Source organism: Drosophila serrata, unplaced genomic scaffold (assembly GCF_035046125.1).
Source record: "Drosophila serrata isolate PLE 108 unplaced genomic scaffold, ASM3504612v1 contig_245, whole genome shotgun sequence".
In the NCBI taxonomy this organism is placed as follows: domain Eukaryota; kingdom Metazoa; phylum Arthropoda; class Insecta; order Diptera; family Drosophilidae; genus Drosophila; species Drosophila serrata.
The window spans coordinates 2,157,482-2,181,496 of NW_028257143.1; the positions used below are offsets into that span (position 1 = coordinate 2,157,482).

General features: G+C 43.2%; 4 protein-coding genes and 2 long non-coding RNA genes across 9 annotated transcripts; 1 reads left to right on the plus strand and 5 right to left on the minus strand.

The window, feature by feature from the left end:
* The first annotated feature begins 102 nt into the window (after window positions 1-102).
* Window positions 103-15,720, plus strand: Pino (protein pinocchio). Of its 3 annotated transcripts, none has more exons than XM_020955163.2 (5): window positions 103-289; window positions 756-1,008; window positions 12,716-12,791; window positions 13,760-14,009; window positions 14,512-15,720. In XM_020955163.2, the coding sequence occupies exons 2-5, from the start codon at window positions 756-758 to the stop codon at window positions 14,719-14,721; spliced, it is 789 nt and encodes a 262-aa protein (XP_020810822.2). In that variant the 5' UTR covers window positions 103-289; the 3' UTR covers window positions 14,722-15,720. The 3 variants fall into 3 exon arrangements, with proteins under 3 accessions (XP_020810822.2, XP_020810823.2, XP_020810824.1); XM_020955164.2 differs by lacking the exon at window positions 103-289 and adding an exon at window positions 406-676; XM_020955165.2 differs by lacking the exons at window positions 103-289; window positions 756-1,008 and adding an exon at window positions 10,989-11,709.
* Window positions 5,601-7,045, minus strand: LOC147643714 (uncharacterized). The gene is made up of 2 exons (XR_015271517.1): window positions 6,746-7,045; window positions 5,601-5,764 (listed from the first exon to the last, which is right to left on the minus strand). It is a non-coding gene; the product is annotated as an uncharacterized LOC147643714 (long non-coding RNA).
* LOC147643715 (uncharacterized) lies at window positions 8,970-10,632 on the minus strand. Its single transcript, XR_015271516.1, has 2 exons — window positions 10,365-10,632; window positions 8,970-9,872 (listed from the first exon to the last, which is right to left on the minus strand). It is a non-coding gene; the product is annotated as an uncharacterized LOC147643715 (long non-coding RNA).
* On the minus strand, window positions 15,563-17,658 carry LOC110186043 (uncharacterized). Of its 2 annotated transcripts, XM_020955082.2 has the most exons (4): window positions 17,367-17,658; window positions 16,909-17,206; window positions 16,651-16,857; window positions 15,563-16,589 (listed from the first exon to the last, which is right to left on the minus strand). In XM_020955082.2, the coding sequence occupies exons 1-4, from the start codon at window positions 17,535-17,537 to the stop codon at window positions 16,465-16,467; spliced, it is 801 nt and encodes a 266-aa protein (XP_020810741.2). In that variant the 5' UTR covers window positions 17,538-17,658; the 3' UTR covers window positions 15,563-16,464. The 2 variants fall into 2 exon arrangements, with proteins under 2 accessions (XP_020810741.2, XP_086688318.1); XM_086832192.1 differs by having other exon boundaries at window positions 16,651-17,206.
* A 208-nt stretch (window positions 17,659-17,866) lies between these two features.
* LOC110185935 (uncharacterized) lies at window positions 17,867-22,438 on the minus strand. Its single transcript, XM_020954948.2, has 7 exons — window positions 21,223-22,438; window positions 20,566-21,047; window positions 20,313-20,507; window positions 19,347-19,480; window positions 18,752-19,262; window positions 18,193-18,609; window positions 17,867-18,108 (listed from the first exon to the last, which is right to left on the minus strand). Exons 1-7 carry the CDS (start codon window positions 22,403-22,405, stop codon window positions 17,971-17,973), a joined length of 3,060 nt encoding a protein of 1,019 aa, XP_020810607.2. The 5' UTR covers window positions 22,406-22,438; the 3' UTR covers window positions 17,867-17,970.
* Window positions 22,426-23,580, minus strand: LOC110185541 (very long chain fatty acid elongase F-like). Its single transcript, XM_020954449.2, has 2 exons — window positions 23,281-23,580; window positions 22,426-23,225 (listed from the first exon to the last, which is right to left on the minus strand). The coding sequence occupies exons 1-2, from the start codon at window positions 23,479-23,481 to the stop codon at window positions 22,659-22,661; spliced, it is 768 nt and encodes a 255-aa protein (XP_020810108.2). The 5' UTR covers window positions 23,482-23,580; the 3' UTR covers window positions 22,426-22,658.
* Window positions 23,581-24,015: the final 435 nt, after the last annotated feature.

The window sequence follows — 24,015 nt, forward strand, 5'->3', positions numbered from 1 at the left end:
TATTTAATTTTTCAATTCCGATCAATGCTTTTTAAATTAAATAAAATATACCTGCCCATGATAATTTCTTAAGTTATCATATTTTAAGTCGTTCAATTTCCCGCCTATGTTTATCGATAAGAGCTGTCATCGAAAGGTTGCCACCTCTAGTTGCCAGCTATATAGCACACGCAAAGTTTTTGTTTTTTTTTTTTAATAAGTAAATTAAACTTTAAAAACTGTTGGCGCTCAACCTTTTGGGAATTAAACATTCTGCAATCTGCCTCCGAGTGTTTTGGCCTCTATAAAGGTGAGTGGGGAAAGCTGGCGGAATTGCATTCTAATGAAAAACGGTACTAACACACATGCACCCAGGGCCAAACAAAATTTGCAAAGTCAAAACAACAACAATAACATCAGCGCTTTAGTTAAGCGAAATGCAATTGCTCACACAAACACACACTCGCAGACACACAGACAGCCTTCACCTAAATTTAATGCATCTTGCATCTATTGATTTTGCATAGTTTTGCACACACAAGGTGTTGCAAGAGCCATGAGACGATGTTGTGTGAGGCTAGTGTGCGTGTGTGTGTGAGTGGCAACAGCTGGGTGCTCCCGCCTCCCTCTATCGCTCCCTTTCCATTAACCAAAAACTACATTTAAAGGTGCATTTGGAGCCACAGCCACGTGTGAGGTTTGCTATTTGCATATCAGCACGTACACTTCGTATGCTTGGTCACCACCTTCCTCTAATTGCGACTCTGCTTTTTCAGATGAAAACGGACAAGAAGAATATTTGCAGTGGCAATATCAATAACAACAACAGCAGTAACATCCTATCCAGCGGGGGACACACCTCCCTGGCCCAGCAGCAGCATCAGGCGCTCTCCTCCGCCGCCGCTGCAGCCGCATCGCACATTGTCACCGAATGGGAGGATAACATCATCTTCGATGTAGATGATCCGGACTTTTGTAACCTCGCCGCAGGATCGGCGGCCGTCGTGATCGACAAGCTGAACTTCATAGGTGAATATATGCATATGTATAGAATTAAGGGTACATTATTAGCCCAACGAACCGTATTTATAGTCTAGACATATGGACTAATCTATGTTATTTACGATTAGCCCCGCAGAACCCCTCGCACTGGAAATTGCGAGTCGGGAAACTGCTCCACCTTTGTACCAGTTGCACCAGTCAGTAGTAATAGCTTATCGCCTGCGGTTTTCCCGTCCGTCTTCCAGCTGACACACTGGCGGTTGGTGGTGGGTAACCCGCGTCCCGGCATTGGTCTGATTTGTGGCGGAAACTGCCAAACACCTTTATTAACGCCAATTGTCGGCTATATTCGGCTTTATCGCATCGAGTGCCGTTGATAATGGGACAGCCTAGAATAGGTGCCATCAATTATACAAGCGCTCGAGCAGTACCAGGAATAGCCACACTCTGTCTTCCTTCCCAGTTTTGTCTTTCCGACTTTAAAATTAGAAGCTTTTCGTGCTGTATTTAGAACGACCATCCCACGATTTTCGGGCGACCACCCAGGCGATCCATCAATTACCGCTCGTACTTCCAAGTAAAACGAAGTGGGTGTGTGTGGGCTAAGCTAATTAATTTGTTGTGCCCGTCGTTTATCTGCGATCTTAGATTAGTCGTGCGACTCGCTTATTCACACGTTTCGCTTGTCACCGTAAGAATTGATCAGGTAAATTCACGCGTTTGTCATGTGACTTTTCTGCGGATCCGGCCCTCCGCTTGATCATCCTCCCGAGAAATGGGTGCCAAAAGAGTGTGCAAATATATATCAGCACATCGCCATCCAATGCGAGTGGAATTTTTCCCCAATTTTGGTCAACAATAACAGTCGGGCTTTAATATGGCTAGCGTGAGCTGTTTTTCGTTTTTTTGTCATGCATATATGTAGTTAAAGCCACTCGGCACGTGTCGCTCGTTAAAGGCTTCTATGGCGGGAGGAGGACCTGAGTCTCATATGGTCTGGTGACTATTGAGCCACCCATGAATATTGCGTGCGAATTAAACATGAGTTTTGCAAATTGTGCCCCTGATCCGGTCTTAAATTGGGTTAGTGAGTGCAAGGAAAACATTTTGAGGATCTTAGTTTGTTAGGATTTAGTTTTCTCCGGAAATTTTCGATTTTGTGATTAAAAATAACTACACTATTCGATAATTATTATTCCATTTGCAGTTGTAAGATAGATATTAGGATGGGACTTGTAATCAGTAAGTTTATTTACCTTGATTTATATAATCGCAATGAAAGCTACATTGAGATATACAGCAGAAGCGTCTGTATTGGGTTATGGGTCATTTCCCCATACAAACTATTTAGCTTAGCTTACTTGCATATTTGCAAGTGATTAGCATATTGCATCAGACTATTTGCACATCAGTCTCGTCTGCCTGAGTGTTACGCCTTTCCAGTTCACGTAGATTTTGCAAGTTTTCGAATAAAATTGATTCAGTGAAATTCAAGCCAATTAAGCGACTTGAGAATGACTTATTCCGTGTATTTATAGGCCTTTGATATAAGCTATATAGCTTATATAAGCTTTATCTGCAGTTGACTCACTCTAACTAGATGTGATCTTTCTCCTGAACTCGTATGCGCTGCTCACATATGTATATATATCACTTATCATAATGGATGTCGCGGAATCCTATTATCTTGAATATTATTATCTTAACTGATCGCTCTTGTGCTTATCTCGTGCGGAGCTTGAGTCATGCCCTTGCCTAGACCCGGCGATTCCTTATAAGACATTAATTATATTTGTGTAGCATTTGTAGAATTCACTTTCCGCTCCCATGCTCGGGCATAGGTGCTTGCATAAGCGATTCGCTTGCATAAAATGCTTATTAAAGCGACAAACGTAATGACAATTTTTAAAAATAAAACCGTTTTCGATTTCGCAATGCCCCTCTGGCCGCCCCTGGTCCTGCTCCCGCACCACCTGTTCCCGCTGTCTGTGCCTTATGTTCCCATGCTCATTATAGAACGGAACGCCACGCGCAGTCCGTTCACGGTTTTTTTTAATTTGTCGACTTGCCGACGCGACTTGCGCCTCCTCTCCTCGCCCTGTCTCGACTAGCGTCTCTAGCTGATAAGTCTCCGTTCCGCTGCCTCGAATTGCGCAGCAGCCCCTCCTCCAGTTTTCCAATCTCTCAGCAGCTCCCTTCAGTGGCGATAGCCTCCGTCCCGCCATGGAGTCAAAGCATGTTCAGGTACGGAACATATGTCTTGGCAGTGATGATGGAAAGTGCCCAAATGCAATCCGATCTGCGAACTCTGGCTTCTGATCTGGATCTGAAGGTGGGACCCGATCACCGGTTAAAGGCGGCTTCGAATGACCGCAAACCAATTAACTAGAATCGTAACCAGTTCGAGGCTGAATGGTCTTCCTATCTTCCCGGCTAATCCAGCACAGAAAGATAATTTACATATGTACATGGGGGGATCTCTCTCTATACCAAGACCTGTAACTATTAAATGCACATATTGTTTTCCTACTTTAGTTGTAAGTTATATACAGCTAGGAAATGCACTGAATTATCTGTTCTATAAGGAATCACTGGGAATTCCGAATCTATTACACTTTAGATTAGATCAAAGTATATAATAAATAATATATAGACAATAAGCCTAGGTGGCAACAGGGAGCCTTTACAGCTGAAAAATATATATGTATATTGTTGTTTTTCGCAATGGTAAACCCCGTCTAATGCAGCTCCACTCGACTTGGAGAGGCCCGTCCTATAGATCCCGCTGCTGGGTGTGTCCGTGTGTGTCGAGGATTGATTTCAATTCGAATTCCGCCCGTTCATTCATTCATTGTGCTGGCTTCGTTCGTTCGCTGTTTTTTTTATTAATTTACAATTTCAGCACACACACCAACGGGCGGCACATGGAAGGCACAGAAGGAGGAACCCTGCCCGGCCACTACGGCAGTCGTAATCGGTTCAAACCGGCACTGGCTGCGGTTGTGAGTGTGTTTACACTGGGCAAACGTTCCGTGCGACGCAAATCTAACCGAGGAGCCAACACTGATGTAAATGCGACTGCCGTAGTGTCATCTAGTACTCGGTCAACGATGCTGATGGCGATGCCGATGACGACGTTGTTAGATCTGGCGACGTCAGTTAGTCGCTCGCGCCACTTTATTGACTAAGTATACCCCCTCGAACCTGTTGTAAATTCCCACCATTAGCATCACAGACAGAAGCGGTCATAAAGATAGCAACCGACATTCAATTTAATTTGTTCCGAAAATGTTGTAGCATCGCCTGTGTTTGCATCTCTCAAAAGGCAAAGATAAGAGTAGGAACGCTGCGACAATCTTCTTTGGAAAAATACTAATCTTAAACTAATGTTCCCAAGAACCATGAGTAACATTTTCGGGGAAACCTTTTAAGCTCACATTGTTTATACTTATTTCTAATGAATTAAGTTTCTTATAAAGTTTACTACAACGTTAATAAGAACACCAGATTATATAGTTTCTAAAACATTACTCCCTTTCTCAACTGGCTACCCGATTCGCCAAAACTAGTTCCTTTGTTGACACTTTGACGACCACAAAAATGTATTAATTAGTGACTATATGCTTTCATTTCGAAATGGATCGAATCGTTTGGGAAAATCAATGATCTAAACCAGATTCAACTGAACTGTTCTGTTCCTCTGTTAAGTTCATTATTGAATGCGAAAATGTAGAACCTTTGTCAATTTAGGAAACCAGTTTGTTTGTTAGCCGCCCGCCATGCGCTTGCTAAAAATTAATTAAATATTGTCCATGGCGAATACGTAAAATTCGAACTTCATAAATTCATTGAACAAATTTAAGGCGAAACCAGATTGAACTGAAACGCGGAGAAACCTTTGGGTTTTGTCGCGAGAAACCACAACATCTGCGGACCCTTGCAGCACCTGAAGCCCCCCTGAAACCTGTGGAAATCTCCCGTGTCACGTGTAATTAACAAACTGCTGCATTATGCAAATTGCTAATTAAGTACTCTCCAGACTTCCACAAGTGTTAATTGTCGCACGCCACACGAAACCGCAGTCCCTTCCTGCAGCTGGTGCTCCTCCTGCTCCATCCCGCGGCGGCATTAATTTCTCGCTCTTTCTCCGCCGCGTTCTAGTTTCTCGATTGGGGATTGCGCACTTTGGCTGCGGTCGGACGTCGTTGGGATTTTTTGCAAGCCACAATTTTGCACAATATTCATGAGATTACATTGAACAAAAATAGTACCTTGAACTAGTGTTCAATGAACGGGGTTTGTTTTTTTGCATTTGAAATTGTAATCCATGTTCCCGGCTTTGTTCTATTGCTCCCCAAAGGCTACAGCGTTGTATAATATACTCCACAGAACAAAATATAAACAACAATTAGTGCTGTGCCGTTCCCATTCCGATTCCCACTAACTCAGCCTGACTAACATTACCATATGCAATCGGATGTAGTCCAACGAACCGTGTATTAATTGTAATTTCCAATTAGATTTGGAGTACATTTCGCCTGATATTAGCATAATGTTCTGCGGTCTGTGTATCCCGTGGAATGATCCATGACTTGACTGTTTATTAAGAATGTACTTGATTTCCACTACGGAAAATTTGACATGTTTTATTGCAAAATGCCTTACAAACTAAATGATTTATTAATCGTCTTTGCAATTGGGTTTCCAAGAAGCTTTTAAACATTTTCGGGGATTCCTAGTCCTTTAAAAGCAACCAACTTAATTGCTTTTAATGGCTTAATAGCTGAAATAAATTGTATATGTTTGTAAGTAACTCATCTCTGAACTCGGAATCGTAGCAGAAATTATTGTTAAATATGGATTAAGATAAGGAAAAAAAGGGGCAAACATGTTATCTTAGTGATACTTTGTTCTTAGGAACGACCCAATTATTGTTATGTATTGTTTATTTGATCTAATCAGTTATAGGGTTTTATCACCCATCATTGCAGTCGGTTTATGTGAAGGTTACGTATCAATCGTGAAACTATCTGGCTTAAATAAACTAGATCTATAAATATTGAGGCAAAAAAAAAAACCTGAACAGAACACGTTCTATGTTTAAAAAGTAGGAAATGTGGCTTTAAAGAGTGGAATTGTGATATAATCTTAAAAGTGTTCTTTACTTTTTACTTTTTTGTAATATTAGTTTCAATAATTGATGGTAACAATAGAATTTACCAGAAAATAGCTTGTCGTTGGATTCACTGGGGCTCCCTGTCGTTTCTTCCCAGGGCCAGGGTCATTTAAACCAGAGCTGGGTAAGAATCACCTGGCGTAACCTTCTTTGGGAGCTTTGTCAGTCATGGGCAGGGCCGTCGCGACTTTGTGTCCCTTGTATCAGTCATCAGTCATCAGTCAGTCAGTACCCCGATCTAGGGTAACCCAGGGCTATATATATATATATACATATATGCAATGGCGTTGTCAGATAACGTGCATGGACTTATTTATAGGAGCTGTTCCCAGACCTCATGGAGAATACCGTTTTATCTTTCACGGTATGCAAATTCATTACGCGGAACTCTTACAAAACCCATGGAAATTAGTAAACACAAATGGGGCCAAAGGTCAGGGCCGCCCCTCAGCTCGCAAGTCCGATTTCCCGCCATTCTAATTGCCCTTGTCAACAGTTTCGTCTGTCGAGAGGAGCTCGTAAATCTTTCCTATCGACGGTGGATCACGGGGCATCGGAGGGGCTTTGTAGCACCCTAAGTGCACTTACCTGATATGGGATTATATAGAACTTGTACGGCTTTGCAGCTTTGAAGTCACTTTCGTTGACTGTTGATTCGTTGATGATGGCCAGACGAAGTCACGCCCCGTTTTGACAGTTTACCCAGATTTTCGAACGGGTACTTTTCCCCCATTAATTAAGTAAACGCTTTCCGTAGTCGTACTCTGGCTGGAATTCCGAATTCGGTTTGTTTACACTTGATCTCGAGAGCGAGGGAACCCCATCACTCTATGGAACGGGTTTGCCGCGTTCGAGCGAACTCATTAGCATCAGCTTGTGATGATGATCTGTTCGAAGGCGAACTTAACAATCAACGTGTGGCGCTGAAATGCCCAACAGCAGTAGAAGATTCCCCATAACTTGTAATGAATCAGCCGCCCACAATTTGGGCTCATGATCGATATCAAAAGCCAAAAGCCAAAAGCCAAAACAAAGCCGTGCTGCTGATTTCTGTTATTATTTTTTTTTGGGACTCGACTCCCAACTTCGGTTCCTGATCTCGCCTCCCAATTGACGTCAAGCCGTGGCCGCCTTTGTTTTTGCATTTGACTGTGACGGATCCATCCATCCGCATGTGTGCCGTATTTACACACCAGCCACAACATCCATCCATAACAATAATTAACAGCTACTTTCAGGAGCAGCTTTGTTTGCGTAGCTGGCTCTAAACAGAAAACAGAGCTGGCGACTCGATAGTCAGGCGGAGGCCAGGCCAAATCCAAAAGAGGAAGCGCATGTCTTCGAGCAGCACTTGAGTATCAGTACCGTTGCCGTAAAAATACATATATGCGTTGTACTTATGCATAATAGTAAAGCCAAGCGGTTATAAATCGGCAAACAGAAACAGAAACTAGCGGTGGCCTAAGCGAAATCGCAATACCCTAATGGCCGTTCAAGCTGTGTAAATAAATGGTTTAAGCCCATTCGCAATATGAGTGCTAATATAATAATTCGTACAATGTTTGCCAGCTTGACTTATCGCTAGGGAAAAAACCATACATTAAATCATTTAAAATTTGAAACAAATTATCATGCTATGATTACCATTGGTAACGAAAGGTTAAAGTTATTGCAAACTTGCATTTAAAATTCCCAAGTACGAATTCAACGACACAGTGTTTAGGTTGGTTAAGTTTTTGTTGGGTGGAGACTGAAACAAATGTAAATTATCTTGGTATACCCCTAAAAAGTAACTCTTAACACCATATATTACTCTTCGAAATGCCACTAATTAGTTATCACTGTAAATATAGTGAGGCTTGTAATGATCTAAAAATACTAGAACCCTTCATAGTTAAGTCGAACTTATGATTTAAATTCCTAGTAAATCATAGCTTTTCTTTCAAATTAAAGCACCCAACGAGTGTAAATAACAAATCCCCAAATTCCTTAGAAAACTTATACAATGTATAAATATTTTACACACAAATAAAAACTATAAGTAAACTAAGCAGGTTTACAGCAAATTTCGTATGAATTGGCCTGGAAATTTCCTAGGCCAGGCTTACACTTATATTTCGGAGTAATACCAAGTATATATTTCCAATCGTGTAAGTTCCACTGACTTTTGATTAACAATAACACTACGAAATTCCCTTTGAACATTTTAAATAATAAATAAAATATTTTAGGACTAGCTTATGGAGTATAAACTTTTTTTTTTGCAAAATTCAATTCATTTTGAAAGCTGATAGCTGTTTGGCAGCCCTATAAATCAGGCGATAAGATAGAAACCAATTTTCTCGACTATTTCTTAACGCGATCATCCGGTTGCGAAATACAATGTTTATTCTCGTATACTCGGTTCGCTGGCCACTGAAAATCTGGTATTGGAACAATTGGCTGGATATATTTAGCCAGAAATTATTAATATTATTTACAATTGGATCGGCGCTCTCAGGGAAGTGTATAAAAATACACGACACAATCATGAGAGCGGAGGGGCACTTAATAAGTTTTTAAAAGGTTTGCAAAATATTGTTATTTAAATATTGTTATTTTCGGACTAATATCCTCACGTTGTCTGACGCAATTTCCGCTGAGGTGAGACTGTCTCTTCACATCGAACCGTCTTTGTGCCGGGTTCCTCAGTTTCTCAGGCAATTGCCGTGCGACCTTCTCCGGTGACAATGGTCCCCCACCGATTCCACCTCCGCACTGAGAATTAAATTGATGCCCCCAACCCCCCTCCCCTCATTGTGCAATTGTCCAATATTATACAATTTAATATCCAAAATACAGCTGACACCAGTCTAATATCATTTAATTAAATGCAGGTAATTTGAGAGTACACATTAAGCATTTTCCATGTTATTAAGGGAAAAATACTTGAAATTATGTATCTTTATACATTTATTGCATAAATATTACATAATTTTTGTTTTGTATTAATTTAGAATTAATATTATTAATATATTCACTGAATTTTCGGCAAAATAGCTAATCTAGGGGGTACTCTCTCAATAAATTCCGTTATACGGGATACAGATATGATATTAAGATTAATATTTATATATGATGTATTTAAAACCCGAACATTTATAAAGCATAAGGTTTAAAACCTTTTTGTTCAGTGTATACTGATATTTTAAAACTGCGCCTTGACAAAGTTGAATGCCAGTGAAAAGTGTGCCCGGATCGCGAGGGCTCCGTTCGTTCTTGCTTTCTAAATAAACATTAATTGTTTATAATGTACGCTGTTCTGTGTGTTCCCATGTGTGTTGCTCCCCTGCTGTGTGTGCGGTGTGTGTGTGTGTGTGTGTAGTTGACCGTCGCTTCTGACGCTGAATTGCATTAATTTGGCGAGGGTCGCCTGGGGTTTTGGTTTGGGGCATGACTTCGCCTCGTCTCTGATTTTGGGTGCTCCCTTTTCGTTTGACTGGCGAAATTGGAGACGCCTTCCAAGCGACGCGCGCGCCTCGGTTTGAAGCTTGGCCCCTATGCATAAGTTAAGTCGCGTCTAGCTGCACTTTGGAAGGTTTTTAATTCTCCCATTAACATGTCTACGCCAGCGAAAAATTCCATTCCGGAGGGAATTGTCTTCGCATTATACATACAAAATGGATTTCACCGTTACACTTTTTTTTACAATTCGCTGCAGAGACACGCGCATGGGCTGCAAAAAAAGGGGGAGGGAGACTTTGACGATAAGATTAGCGGTTGATTGATAAGCGAAAAATGTTGATATATACATTTATATGTATTTATGGTTGGGAAACATGCAAGGCGCTGAAGAAAGCATGAATTCCGCCTGATACTGTCATTTTAAGACTATTAAATAAAACGTTTTATCACTTATGTCATTAAAATATCTGAAAGAGATATGGTTATGTTCAGCAAAAGGTATTTGTCATAGAATTGGTTCTAATTTTCGATTTTGTAAAGGTTTCTGAAATAGTCACATATAAAAATTCTATTCTAAGATCATTGTATTTGAAAAATAGTTGCGTAGTGTATTTCTGTAAATACAAAATATTATTTTTATAAATAACTTAAATAGCTTGTCAGCTTTTTTTATAAATAACATGTTATTGCCCAGATAGATCTCTTTTAGATGTGGAAAAACAATCCCAGTGGAAAATTCCATCGATTAGGGATGTCTGTTTACCTGCCCCTTTTCGAGGATCACATTTTTCCGAGCCCTGAACTCTGCCATTCACTCTTGTTTTCCACCTGCTTGCTGCACGGACCTGAACCCGTACCGGAATCCGAACCCGAACCCATAACCGTCTCTGTCCTTGCCGGCGCTCTACCTGTCAGCGCGGAAAATGATTTGTTATTCAAATGAAATGCGTCTGTCCGTCGATTCTTCTGACGGTTGCCAAGCCGCTTGTCCGCTTCTCGCCTCCTGCTGTTGTTGTAGCGGCTGTTTTGCAGGCTGCCTTCTTGGACATGCGTCAATAACCGCGGGCGATTACACCTAGCCGACGTCCTAGTGTCCGTCCGGTCAACGTGTCGTATACGTACTGCGCTGCCCTGCAGATATGCGTGTGTGTATGTGTGAGTGACCGTTAAATGTGCACTCTGTCTCCGTCTCTCTTGCTCTCACGCTATCTGCCGCAGAGTTCGGGCATTATTTTTGTTTTGCTTTGTTATCGCCTTGGAGAGAGCCTCTCTGAGATTTGATGGCTGTTGCCAACTACCGCTAATTTGGTCAGCATCTGACTTTGTTTTGGCTTTTCGCTTGTGATTTACCCCCCGTTAAATGTTTATTACGATTTTTGCACGCCAGTGAGTGAGTGAGTGTTGGTGTGCAAGTTCAGTTCGTTAGCTTTGCTTTGTCATCCGAGGCGAGCAATATCGCTTGCTCTCGCTCTCTCCTGCTCAGTCCCCCCACTCACGCCTCCCACTCGCACTCTCAGCATACCAGGCAGCCAGCTGGTTCTCCCGCTCTCTCGCCCGACAGCCGTTCGCCGTTCGGCTATAAAAGCGAGGCGAATTCAGCGAGCGGCGTTCATTCGAATTTCGCGGTTTGTTTGTCGTACTTGCCACTTGGTCTTTCGGCTCTGGAGAAAACGAAAACGTAAACGAATCTGAATCCGAATTCAATTCAATTCCGCACTCAATTCAGTTTCAGTTCAGTTTCGCTTCCAAGTCCAACTATAAAAGTGCGCTTTAGTCTCTGTCAAACGACGATATAATTGCAAATTGCTGTGGAAAACGTTGAATTTTTCATGAGCTCAAGCTAACTGTCTCTCGCATCGCGTGTGAAAAGTTACTTACAATTGCCAATAACAACGGTTAATGTTAATTTCCAAACAATTATAAAAAAGGTAATTTCGATTGTCTGGCTTACGCAAGGCCAACTACAATTACCAACACAACAAAAACCAAATTAAAAAAACAACAACAACAAACAACTCAGAAATCCCAATTTGGATTTATTAATAGCGCAGAATAAATAATAAAAAAGCGCCCCACAACCAACCGTTGCTGTAAATAACACAACAAATGTAAGTATTATTTCCGTGCCCAAAATAACTTAAATAAAAAAAAAACAACCAGTCGTCCGTGTTCGAATGAGGCTGTATGCGTGCCCTTCTATAAATAAATAAAATCAAATTAAATGCAACTAGTTGTGTGTACACACAATTCGCCTGGGATAAATTACAGCAATTTCGTTTTTGCGCCGTTGCCTCCCAGTCGGGGCTCGAACCGCAGCGAGTTGCACTCAGCCGCGACGCAAACCCAGACTGCAGCAGCAGCGGCAGCAGCATGTCGCGGGATTTATTTAAAGCACGCGCCGCCTCTTCATTATACTTTCTCATACGATCCAAACTAATTATAGAACAACTGGCTGGCTGGCCGCATAACAACGCCAAGCGTCTTCACATACATATTTATTTATTTATTATGATGCTGAGGCGGCAGTCATGTGCCTGCCGAGGATAGAGAAAAATACATACTTTTTTGCAACTTTGCCAAAACAGTGTCGCCAATGTAGACAGGTCGTATACGGAATATAGATATGTGTGGGCCAGTATTCCCCCATGTGGATAAGCAATTAACGTATCTCGCCTCCAATTCCATATAATTCGCGCATTAAAAGTTTTTTAATTGTCCGTCTGTCGCCAAAAACAATTGAAACTACACGGATGACGCACCGCCTGGATCTGTGATCTCCGATCATCGGCCTCGCTTTGGTGTGGTGCTTTCAACCGGATTTCAGCGGTTTTTGCTACCAGCCAATAGTTGTTAATTTTAGCCAAGAATGTCGTCCGAGTTGCCGCGGAAAATGTGACTCGCACTTGACAGTAGGTACCTGTGTATCTATATATCGATCGGATTTGAATGAACCTCGACTTGGTACAGTCGAGCTCACTCACGCACCTGCACCATAAGCTCGTTCACCTTCGCCGGCGATCGTTTACCTGTCCAGCATTGAACCCGTGCTGCCGCTTGTCGTTACATTTGATGAACTCCACTGACTCTGTGCTTCTCTCCTCTTCCTCTTTGCAGTGCCATCAGCAGCCGCCAATATGTCGATCGCCAGTGTTCACGGTCCCCAAATCGCCGACATCTGCAGCCCCTTGTCGTAAGTATTTAATTTTGGATGTTGCTGATCCTATAGATATCCATAGATCGCACACACATGATCATGATTCACGTTTAGCTGGAAGTCCGACTCGCTGCGATTTGTTTCGTTTCGTTTTCCGTTTCGCACTTGTTAAAGATTCGCTGTAAACAATGTCAGGGTTGATTCAATAGTACGGAGCAAAAGGGGAGGAATTGTATGGCTCATTCATGATTTCAGCAATCTTATCGATTCGGCCAGGGTGCAGAGTACACCAGCCACAAATCCGTCCAATACAACAGTACGAATATACATATGTATGTGTACAATGGCGGGCCACACCTGCGATTTGGCCACGACTTTGGCCCATTAATGAAAGGGGCCAGCACCTTCGGATCAACAGTTGGCCCGTCGTCTGTCTGTGTTTGTCAAACAGGTCACGATCGATACAGCCAACTTGTTAAAATGCCAAAGAGAGTGCTCATGTCTTTAATATAATGTCAGTGTCAGTTCTCTCACGTACAAAATGTTAGAATCATGTCAGTTAACCTTTGGTTACCGAAGAATGAGAAAACCCCATTGTATTTCCGGCCAGCTTAACTGGTATTCACCTTCCTAATCGCAATCATAATTCAAACAAGACAGTGTTTACTCTGTAGAGCGAACACTGTACTCACCGTCCTATCATTATCATTCCGCATTTTGGGGCCGCACAATAGCAACATAGCGCCGTCGCCGTCGCCATCGCTCACATGATCGGGCGAAAGTCGCGACGCAACCGCTCGGGTACAGTTGCCAATCATTTCATCCGCCGTCCTCCCCCGAACCCTCTCGCCCTGCCGCTCTGCCGGCACGGCGCTCATTATCATAATCACGCCAGCGCATGCCGACGCCACCCACTAGGCAAGGTCACGGTTAACCGCCCGCTCGCCACGATTTGTCATGATTACTAATCACGAATTCCCCGCTCTATTCCAAATCTCTTGCAGGCATCACAATCTGGGCCTGTCTGCCTCGCTGCCGGATCTGGTGGGAAGCCCCCTGGAGATAAACATGGACAATGTGCTGACCATCGAGGAGCTGCGCCAGCACATGGGCTCCTGCTTCACCTGCGGCGTATCCTGGACGGACGACCATGTGTCGCTCGACTGCAGTGAGTGCGGTGGCTACAGCCTGGAGCGTCCTTGCCCCCTCTGTGACGGCCAGTGCGGTGTTCAGTGGAAGCGTGACTTTGCCATGGTGAGTTCACTTCTCCGTCCCTCCCGGCGAACGGAAACTCTGCGACTCGAACTTAAGTTCCTAGATTTCCTGCCATCACCATTCAGATTTCGATATCTCTAATTATTTGTTTGCTTTGCCAAGTCTCACTTTTGATGGATACTAATTAAATGCGAGTACGAAATGTAAATCCGATAAATATCCGATGGAAACGTTAATATGCATAACACCACTGGTTGACACCTCAATACTTTTTTCGATAAGTCAACGCAAATAAGCCTTTTGTGGCACTCAAGACGTGAAATTAATATAATATATGTATCTTAAAAGTACATATTTGCTAGATTACTGTTTAATCAAATGTACGAAAAGTCGAGTTATTGCACAGTGAACAATGACTACGCAATATCTTTATAGCACAATGTGGCTCTCATAAACGTTCGAGTTGTAAATATTCCACTTAGTATTTGTATATATTTTGAAATTGGATCGCAAGACTAAAGGCTTTTATTTTTTCTTACAGTCCCATGCCTGCAGTCAAGCTCGCTGGGTGGGCGTGTGCATCAGTTATCCGGAAGTCGTGTCTGGAGTCCAGTTGCCCGTTGGAGGAGCCGCTGGAGCCGCCACCTCGTGTGCTGCCGCAGCTGCGAATCAATTGCGCCTGGCCCAGGAGCTGTGCTCCCGCCTGGAACAGCTGTCGACGTCAACGGCGAGCAAAAGCGGACGCATTTAGATCGTCGACTGCCGCGTCACAGTTCCTTTGACAGCCAGACTGCAAAAACACGCCTCCACATGCACAGTCACACCCCCGCACAGCCACTCATCCGGATAGCAGATAGCAGATCCACATAAAAACACACTGTCTCACCCGTAATTTAGGGCCTAATTGCTAAGCTTTTTAGTTGTTAGTTTTTATTGTTGTGTCGCGTTGAGTCTCTTTTTTTGCACAATTCCCTTTCGTTGTATGATTTCATAATCGGCTTCGTTTTCGTTTCGTTCGCACAGATGTTTTAGCTGCTAAGTTAGTTCCTTTGTTTACCTTTAAATGGCACACCACACACCACACCTGTTCTATCCGGGTAAAGACTTCTTTCTGCTTAGACTTAAGCCGAGTTTAGGCATTGCAGTGATAACGGTGATATTAGCCAGAAAGAATCGTGAATCGTGAACAAATAGTGAATTTATAATGATAATGGTAGCAAATGTCTAACGGTAGCTACTAAAGCATTCGACACTTAACAGCCCCTGTTGTAATCGTGTAGAGATTGTTGTTAACAATTTAGTCAGTTGTTGTTGCTTTTTGCCTTGTGTCAAAGCTTGCTGGTAGCGAGGAGATCCGTAAAACCGGAGGGCTCAGTGAGCGTACAAAGAATCTTCCATAATGTGCATAATGCTCAACAAAGTAACTACAGGATTGAACAGTCTCTCTCACCGAGGGGAAAGCGAAAGCGCAAGAAAACCAAACGAAGGAAAATAAGAGTATATATTTAAGCAAACGCACAAGGAAACAATTGAAAAGCATTACTCAAAAAGTTGAAGATTTTCTGTGAAAATCCATATGACAAGTAGACAAGTTTATACCTATTATATACACCTATATATTATATTATATACCATATAAATCTGCATACAATATACATACATATATATATATTTTTAATGTAGAGATATGTTTTGTAAAAGACAAAGGCATATTTTTAAAATTAAATACTTAAACTATGCAAAAATCAAAGCAAGAAATCTGTTCTTTTAATAATTAATGCCGACTTCCCTGTTGTCAAGGCGCTCACGATTCGCGCTTCACTCAACTTGGTTGCCATTGTCCAATGACGGGAGGCGGCACGCGGTGTAAGCCGGAATCTAATCAGCTTTTATGATCATCACCAGGTGGGCGCCGCCATAACCATCACCTGCCTCGCTAAGTGGAACGCAAACACGCTTGACTTGTGCTGCTTCTGGGATTCTTCTCTCGCCCCAGAAATATATGACATCTTTCTTGGGCGCCATAAAGTGGGATTTCACCTGCTTTCGGATAAATTATTGCTCTTTGTGTTCATGTAAGGCGTCGCAGGTTTTGAATTTCATCATCCCTTGTTTGGGATTTCTCAAAAATCCAACTCTCGATTTGTATTTTCGGTTTGTATTTCGTTTCGTTGTAATCGCTTTCCGGTATTGCTTTCATAATGGTTATTATTGGACTCTTTGATGTCCTCCTCTTATTATCATTTCTGGGAATACATTTTTATCTCCGTTCTCCAAAGTTGGTTCACTTATCAATGAGCGTTGTAGTGATTACACGTTAAATGGCTTGTTTATGGATTTTAGATCACATTTTCCTAGCTGATAATTGGTATCTATCTTTAACAAGTTTTCACTTCCTCTCCATAAATGTCTTTTCAACCCATGAAATATCTTGCTTAGGCATTCGTTTGTTTTTCCTGGTATTAAGATTGGTTTTGATTGGAAAAGAGCTCCCTTAAGGGGTCTTAGCATGACTTTTGGCCAGGCAGCAACATAGACTGCGACTCCGGCTCTTGCAGCTTCTTCTACGTTGGCGGACATACCAAGCCGGAGTGTTGAGTGAGACGAGACTGCTTTCAGCTGAATTAAAGAATTCATATATAGAAAGAAATGTGTTCTTTATATCTATATAACAACTCACATTTCTGTGCCGGATCAAGGTCGAATTCGGGAGAAATCTCTTGCATGGGCAAATGGGCTTGCAGCTCCTCCAAGAGCTCTGACAACTCTTGTGAGTCTTTGACAATGCTACACAATTCCTCTTGCTGGAAATCGGGATTGATCTGTTTACAAAGCAATATCTGGCTTATCACGTTGCCCAGATTGGAGGGAGCAGTTCGAGAGGGAGCTGCAAGGACACCTTGAAAGACTTTATATGTTCGATATAAACCCTGCTTACCATAATACTCGGTCATATCCAGAGGCACCAGCTGTATCAACCGATAGCTCTTTATCAATTCATGCTGGAATTGCTGGGTGAGGTAAAAGAGCAGAGTCAAGTGCATCCTTTCACTGGGACTGCCCAGGCAGTGACGCGGCTGGGGTGTAATTAGATGAGCGGTGTGCTTGCAGGCGTCCACGCAGTTACGTCTCAGCTTTCTGATCTTCTCGCGCAGCTCTGGGGAATCCCTGGCCTGACCTATAAAGATGAGCAGCTCCCGAAACTGGGCCACATGGCAATTGATTTCCGTAATGAGCTGGAGAGAGGGATGTACTAAGACTTAGAAATGCAGTTTCAAGAGGATTGGAGGTCAGTACGGGTTACGGATTAAGATTGGCCACCTGCCAAAATACGTTACAAAGCTTTTTTATTTGATAATTGGTTTGTTTATTTTCCTATTCTTAAGTTATTTTAACCTTTTGGGGATCCCTCGAGGGCAGCAGAAGCTGTGGCAAATAAATGGACAGCCTGTGGGCAATTATCGTGGAGTTCCGAATGGCCAAGGCTGTGCTGCTGGCCACACTCACCGCTGGCTTCTCGCCCAGCATGGATGCCGAGCAGAGGCCACTACTTCCGACATGGGCCATGTTTGGATGCAGACTGCAGCACAGCCATCCCCATAAGTATGCTATTATAAACCATGCTGCAACAAGCTGTTAGAGTGTGTGGGGGTGTGCATGTGTGTGTGTGTGTGTGTGTGTGCATCTGGCGAAGGGGCTATCTTATGTAAGCAAATTGCGGCTGTCCCGTCTCATTACCTTGTGTCAACAAGTCACGCCAGCTAAACAGCAACAAATGAGCCAAGTTGGAAAAAAAAGCCCCCACAGACCCGACCCTCCACGTTCCACTTTCACCCGGCGCAGTGCACCGCAGCCCCAGATGAAGCTATTACGAGACCAGCTGGGCTGCCATGAAGTGCCACATGAAATGTTGGATTTTATGGATTCTCTAGCACTCACCGCACTCCGCTCGAAACATACACAAATAAAATATATATACAAATAATATGATTGATCTCGGTCATAACATGCTCTGGGTATCCTCCACGATATAGTCGGGGATCTTCGCCGGTCTGTCTATATACAAGTCAACGGAGTCGTAGTCGATGGCTTCCAGTTCATCGAATATCATTTGGTCACTAATGCCATAGCTGGGCTCCTAAACGGGGATTGCAAATGAGTTTATCAATCAGATTAATCACAAATAGCTTTCTAATTTCGTAGCATTTGGAAGTAAACTTACTATCTTTGCATATTTCCAACATTCTATTGCCTTAAAGTTCTCTCCTAGTCGCAAGTTTATCAGCGCCAGGAAGCCCCACACATTTGGTATATGGCTTTCTCCCCTCGTGCTGTTGGCGAAGCACTCACGGGCCATCTCCAGGTTGTCCATCTTATAGTACGACTTGCCCATTAGGTAGTTGGTCACCAGGGGCAGGAGTTTACCCATGAACTGTCCCTCCAGCGCCTGGAGGCACTGCATATATTGGCCCATATCGTACGATATGTAGGCCAGCCGGATTTTGCTCACTTGAAAGCAGTCGCGTTCGATCCCCTCTGTAGGTGACAGGGTCAGGCAGGTTTCGTAGTAGCGAGCCGCCGCCTCCAAGTTCCCTCTGAAGTACTCAGCATTTCCATTTACCTGTGCATTCAGAGCAGCCTAGGAGAAAGGAGTTAACGATTCATTTTAATGATTACTCGTATTAGCCTTCTGGTAAAGATATTCGCCACTCTTAAGCCATAAAGACTCCTGGCATCTTTAAATCATTTAAAAATTAAGTTATTTATAGAGAAATACTTACCATTTGACTTGCTTGATCGCCATCTCCGAACTTGAACGTTTTTAGCTTCAAGTTTCCATCCAATTGGTTGAGCAGGACGTCCATTTGGGTGTTTATCATGTACCGATCCGCTTCACTACATAGATGCTCCACGCTGGCGAAGACAACCTTTGCAAACTCGTAGAGGCCCAAGCGCACAAAGCTCATAAAGACTTGGAAGAAGAAGTTGCCCTTCGGGGATGCAAAGCTCGGCTCAAGGGGAAGGTAGATGCTCCAAATGCTTTCCGGGACCGAGGGAAAGGTGTACTGGGTACGCACCCGCTGATCCTCAAAGCGCCAGCGGGCGTAGGCGCAGCCAGGCTCGTAATTGAACTGCTTGTAATAGCAGTAGAGAAGAATCCAGGCCTCCTGTTGGTGCGGATGCATATCTGCAAACAGTTCTATGCTCCGCAGAAGACACTCGGTGCAGTCGGCCGCGGTTTCCGGATTCTCGCGTGAGTCCACGTAGTTGATATACAACTTAATCCAGCCCCTGTAAATGCCGATATCAGTCCGTGGAAGATAGTGTCTATATATAAGTATATCGGAGTGCCGATATCAATGGGTCGCTGCTTACGCTAAATAGTCGTGGTTGTCCGCCATGTGACTCTTGGTGAAGTACGCCTTCGCCTTGTCGTACTCGCCACGCTCCATGTGCGCGATAAGCATGAAGAAATGGAAGCCATCTTCACTGGGGAACTCTCCGGTAATCTAGAAGAGAAAAAAAGATATGATTGGTGGTTCCTATTTAGGCTCAATAAAATGGGTATATCCTCAAAGTCTTGTTTCTTAGTGTTCCCTTAGTCACTGTGTATAATAATATCCAGTTATGTTGAATGGAAAATTTAATCAATTAGATAACATACTCTAACAGTCATAATGATCAATTGTTTACTTCCGATTTCAGTTCATTCAAAACTGATATTCTACCGGGAAGGGTCGAGTAATTTCTTGTCGTTCTTATTCATAATTTTCACTCTAATCAAATTAACGAATGAACCTTGATTCACCTTCCTGTTTTTGTGAATCGTTAGGTGTTTACTTTCGCAAAAACATTGTTAAAGGCGTTCAGTTTAAAGTATTTGAAATACAATTTTCTTTTCCCTGGTATACTACTAAGACTACGCTTCTCTCGTTATTAAAATCCCTAATAGCTGTTTGATAGCGAAATATAAATAAGTTGGTAGTCTATCTTATTATAACTAAAAAGACGCAGGTTACTGTTAATAACCGATGAAGTCCGCAGTTATTGTTAGCTGTCACATTTCTTTGGTAATAACATTATCTGCCAACAAAATTGTAACAGACCTTAGTATGACAAACAGAGTTATTAACCTGGGGAAGCATTACATACACCATTTAAAAATAGCTCAGTGTGGTCAGTTAGTAATAATTGGTATTGAAAACTCACTCACAAAAAAACCGGGACAATCTATCAATTTTTCCATATAACTAATTAGTGCGACGAGAGCTGTCAAACCTATGACTTACTTAGTGACAAAAAAAGTTATTAACTAATTAATGAATCACACTGTGAGCTAACCTTCTCGAGTAAAAGGCTCGCGAAAGGCTCATCATTCACCGTACTCAGCAGTTTCATGGCGTTCATGTGGTCGATGATCCGAGCGATCTGCACTTCCTTTTTGGTCGCATAACTTTCAAAGCCTTCGTTCTGAGCCTGCTCCACCAGGGAATAGATCCGCGGCTCCAGTTCATTGTATACCAACGCGCAGAGATTCTGGGGGATGGAGATGAGGTCAAGTAATGCGAGACAAAAGGCCACTGGATCCACGGACCGAAAACTCCGCGCTGGTCTTTGTTGGGATTCGTGTGTTGTACACACTGCCCACCAATTTCAAGAGGATGTTCGTCAGGTTCTGGACGGCACAACAAAAGTACTGCTTGCGATCCTCTATTTGCCTCACATTCTTTTCCACAATAAAGCTGATGCAGCCGCGGACAAACGACTCGAAACGGCCATAGGCTTCTTGCTGGATGGCGGCCAGTGGCATCACTTTACTCTGCTGGTACGGATGGTGGCAGGAGAGAAGACGATTCTGCATGACAAAGCTCTCGCGGAACACCTTCAGCTCATTGTAAATCTCTCCGATCGGCGCCAGAAAACACAGCCTAATGATGGCGAATGTGGGTTGATGGTTAGGATTGGAATTACTCATCGTACGCCTTGCGCTGCCCAGGCTCAATTGGGTCTGGTTCTTTGTAGGAGGCCTCAACTTTCCCAAATATTCCAGTTGGACGGCGAACCTCATGTTTTGCACTGTTCCAAAGCAATGGAAAAATCAAGAATTTAAAATAAAAACACTAAAATCAAACTCAGCTATAAAAGTAGGGAAAATGTGTTCCTAATACCGATTAATTTCTTAAAGATCGCTATTAAATATAAGCGAAATGCCTTAGCATATCCCATTGATGATTCGCAAGGCTGTACTTACTTTCCGGGAATACCATTATGGATGGATCCAGGACTCCTTGGAAAACCTTTTGGGGCTTAGCAGATCCAATAGTTTGAAAAACATCTACCGCTATCACATACTGCTGACATATAACAGCTTGCGACAGAGCATCGGCCATGTTCTGGGTGAGAATGTAGCGGTGGAAGGAGTTGCAGACAAGGGCCTCATCGTAGTGCAGATCGATACCAGAAAAGGCCACCGTCATTCCTTCGGTGCATGAAAGTCCCGAGAAGAGCTTAAACATCTCCAAGTGAAGGCCGGTCTTCAAGCCGGTGACGTTCGGCACATCCATAGAGCGGCGAAACGACTCAAATACTAGGTGGGCGTCCTGCATGCTGATGATCTTTCGCTCCAGATGGCTGAACTCGCAGAGCGGGATAAGTTGGAAGTCGTTCCGATCGCCCTGCAACCTGGAGCGGAAGCTCAATCGCACGGTCATCGACTCCACATTCAGTTGGTACTCCTCCCACAAGTTGTAGATGCTCTCGAATGTCACAAAGGCCATGTTGGTGAAAGAGAGCTCCTTGGCAATCGGCAGGAGAGTGTACAGGTGCCATTCCGAATGGACGGTGGAGCGCAGCTCGTCGGGCACATCTGGCATGGGGTACAGAAAGAGCTGTTCGATGATCATGCTCCGCCGGTGACCGAACAATTTGATCACATCCAGGTAGCCCACACTTAGCAGCTCCAGTCTTTCCGGCTCCATTGAAAGGATCTCTTCTTCCACCTCAATGATCCTCTTCAGAGACAGGGCCACATCGGACTCCGCCTCCACTTCTTCCTCGACGAAGAACTGTTCCTCGTCCGTGTCCATGGTCGGAGCCCGCGGAATCACGCGCATGTACAACTGGATAAGCAGCGGATTATCGGCAGCAATGTTCATCCGATCCACATTGTCCTGCTGGAAGATCAGCGTGAAGGTAGGCTTGGAGAGAAACTCTGCTTCGGGTATAATTCCATCTACATTGTAGTGTTCCACGCATTTGACGATCACACTCTCGTCCTGGCTAATGTGAATCTCCAGCGGATAGCCGGAAACCGGCAGATTTTCAATGTTAGCTAGCTGGACGTAGAGAAAAACGTTTGGCGGCTGCGGAAGGGGGTCCAGATCCTCCTCAACTTTCTCTGGAGCCTTGGTTCCCTTTTCTTTTTTTGGCGGCATTTTCTCGTCAAACTCTGGGATTGTGTTTTGTATTTAAAATCGAATTGGAACTCGTTTTATTACGCAAAAATTAGACAAAGCTGTCATATTGTAGAGCACAAAGTCATACATACATATAACTGATATATTTTTTATTTCAAAACTGGAGAGAAAGGCTTCGTTGTGCCGCAGTTTTAATAGCCCTGTCTTACTTAGCCTCGTATATATAAAGCTAATGCTAATAACAATTAACATATTCGACAAATTGTTAGATCTAAGATCTCCCCGACTTCCTCCTGTTTGGTCGAATATACGTCTTAAAGTAGAATTTGGAGAACATCACAGCCAAGGCCACGGAGAAGGCTGCAAACACATAGGCCACCGTTCGCGGAGCTTCACAATTTGGTTGCAGCAGCATGTCGATGCATTGGAGGAATATGAGAGCGAACTGGATCAACTGAAACATCGTGATATACTTCTTCCACCAGAGACTCGCCTGCGCCGCCGGGCTTATTGAGGAGAGTAGATAGTAGGTGTACATTATCGCATGCACGATCTGGTTAAGGAAAGCCATGAGGAGTGGGGAGCCGCCGGCACCGTAGAATCTCGGTATCGCATAGGAGAATGCGACCAGGGCCACATGATGAAACACGTGCAGGAAGGATATCTGTTTATTCTTTTTGCGCAGTACGAAGAACACCGTATCCAGGAGGTCCATGAATTTATTGCTCAAATACAAATATGTGATGAAGCGCTCTCTGTCCTTATGCTCGTGGTCCAGGGGCAGTGAAACCATGCAGCGCAGACTGTAGGGTCGCAGGATGAACATGAAGTGTGTGAACTGTTCATTGAGACGTGATTATTTACTCGTTTCGGGTTGCTGAATAAATACTCACATATATGAAAGTCACGATATTGTACAAGATCTGAACGATGTTATAAACCTTGATTATTCCACGCAGCTCGAAAGCCTTCCGACGGGCCATCATTTTTGGACCCAGCTTTAGGACGAACACCAGGTAGGTGGTCATCACTATTGCCGTGGGCCAGATACTGGCAATAAAGGCCATATGATGGTGATCTACTGGCGTATGCATTGTATTTTCAGGGACTCCAAGGCTTTGTCTCCAATCGTGAACTAAGAAGGCGCTAAAGCTACTAATTCGTTCATCGTACTGAAGAAGTATTCTTGTTCAAATTGTACATTCGCATTTTTGCTTAAGCTCGACGATTTGGGTTGCGCTACGATTTCCATATTCAATTCGACGATATTTGACCGCTACCGCATGCCACTAGACACCTTTTTTTCTACGTCAGGAATTACTTAGCTTTATTCATTATAGCTTTAAAATTCTGAAATTTAAAATAGACTTGTTTGTGTTAACCTGTTGATTTGAGTATTTTGAGGGCCCATGTAATCCACAATTCCGGCACCTAGTTCTTTGCAGAAATAACATTTCAATGCGGATATTCTGCAAATAATCATCTGCAATATTCAAATCCTCTCTAGGTTGGTACTGGCCGCTATGGCCCTTTTGTCCCTGCTGGCCTGCGGTTTCTTATTAATATTTCTCTTCAAGGTTTTCATATTCTTTACAAATTAATATAATTGCCACAACTACGAAATGTTG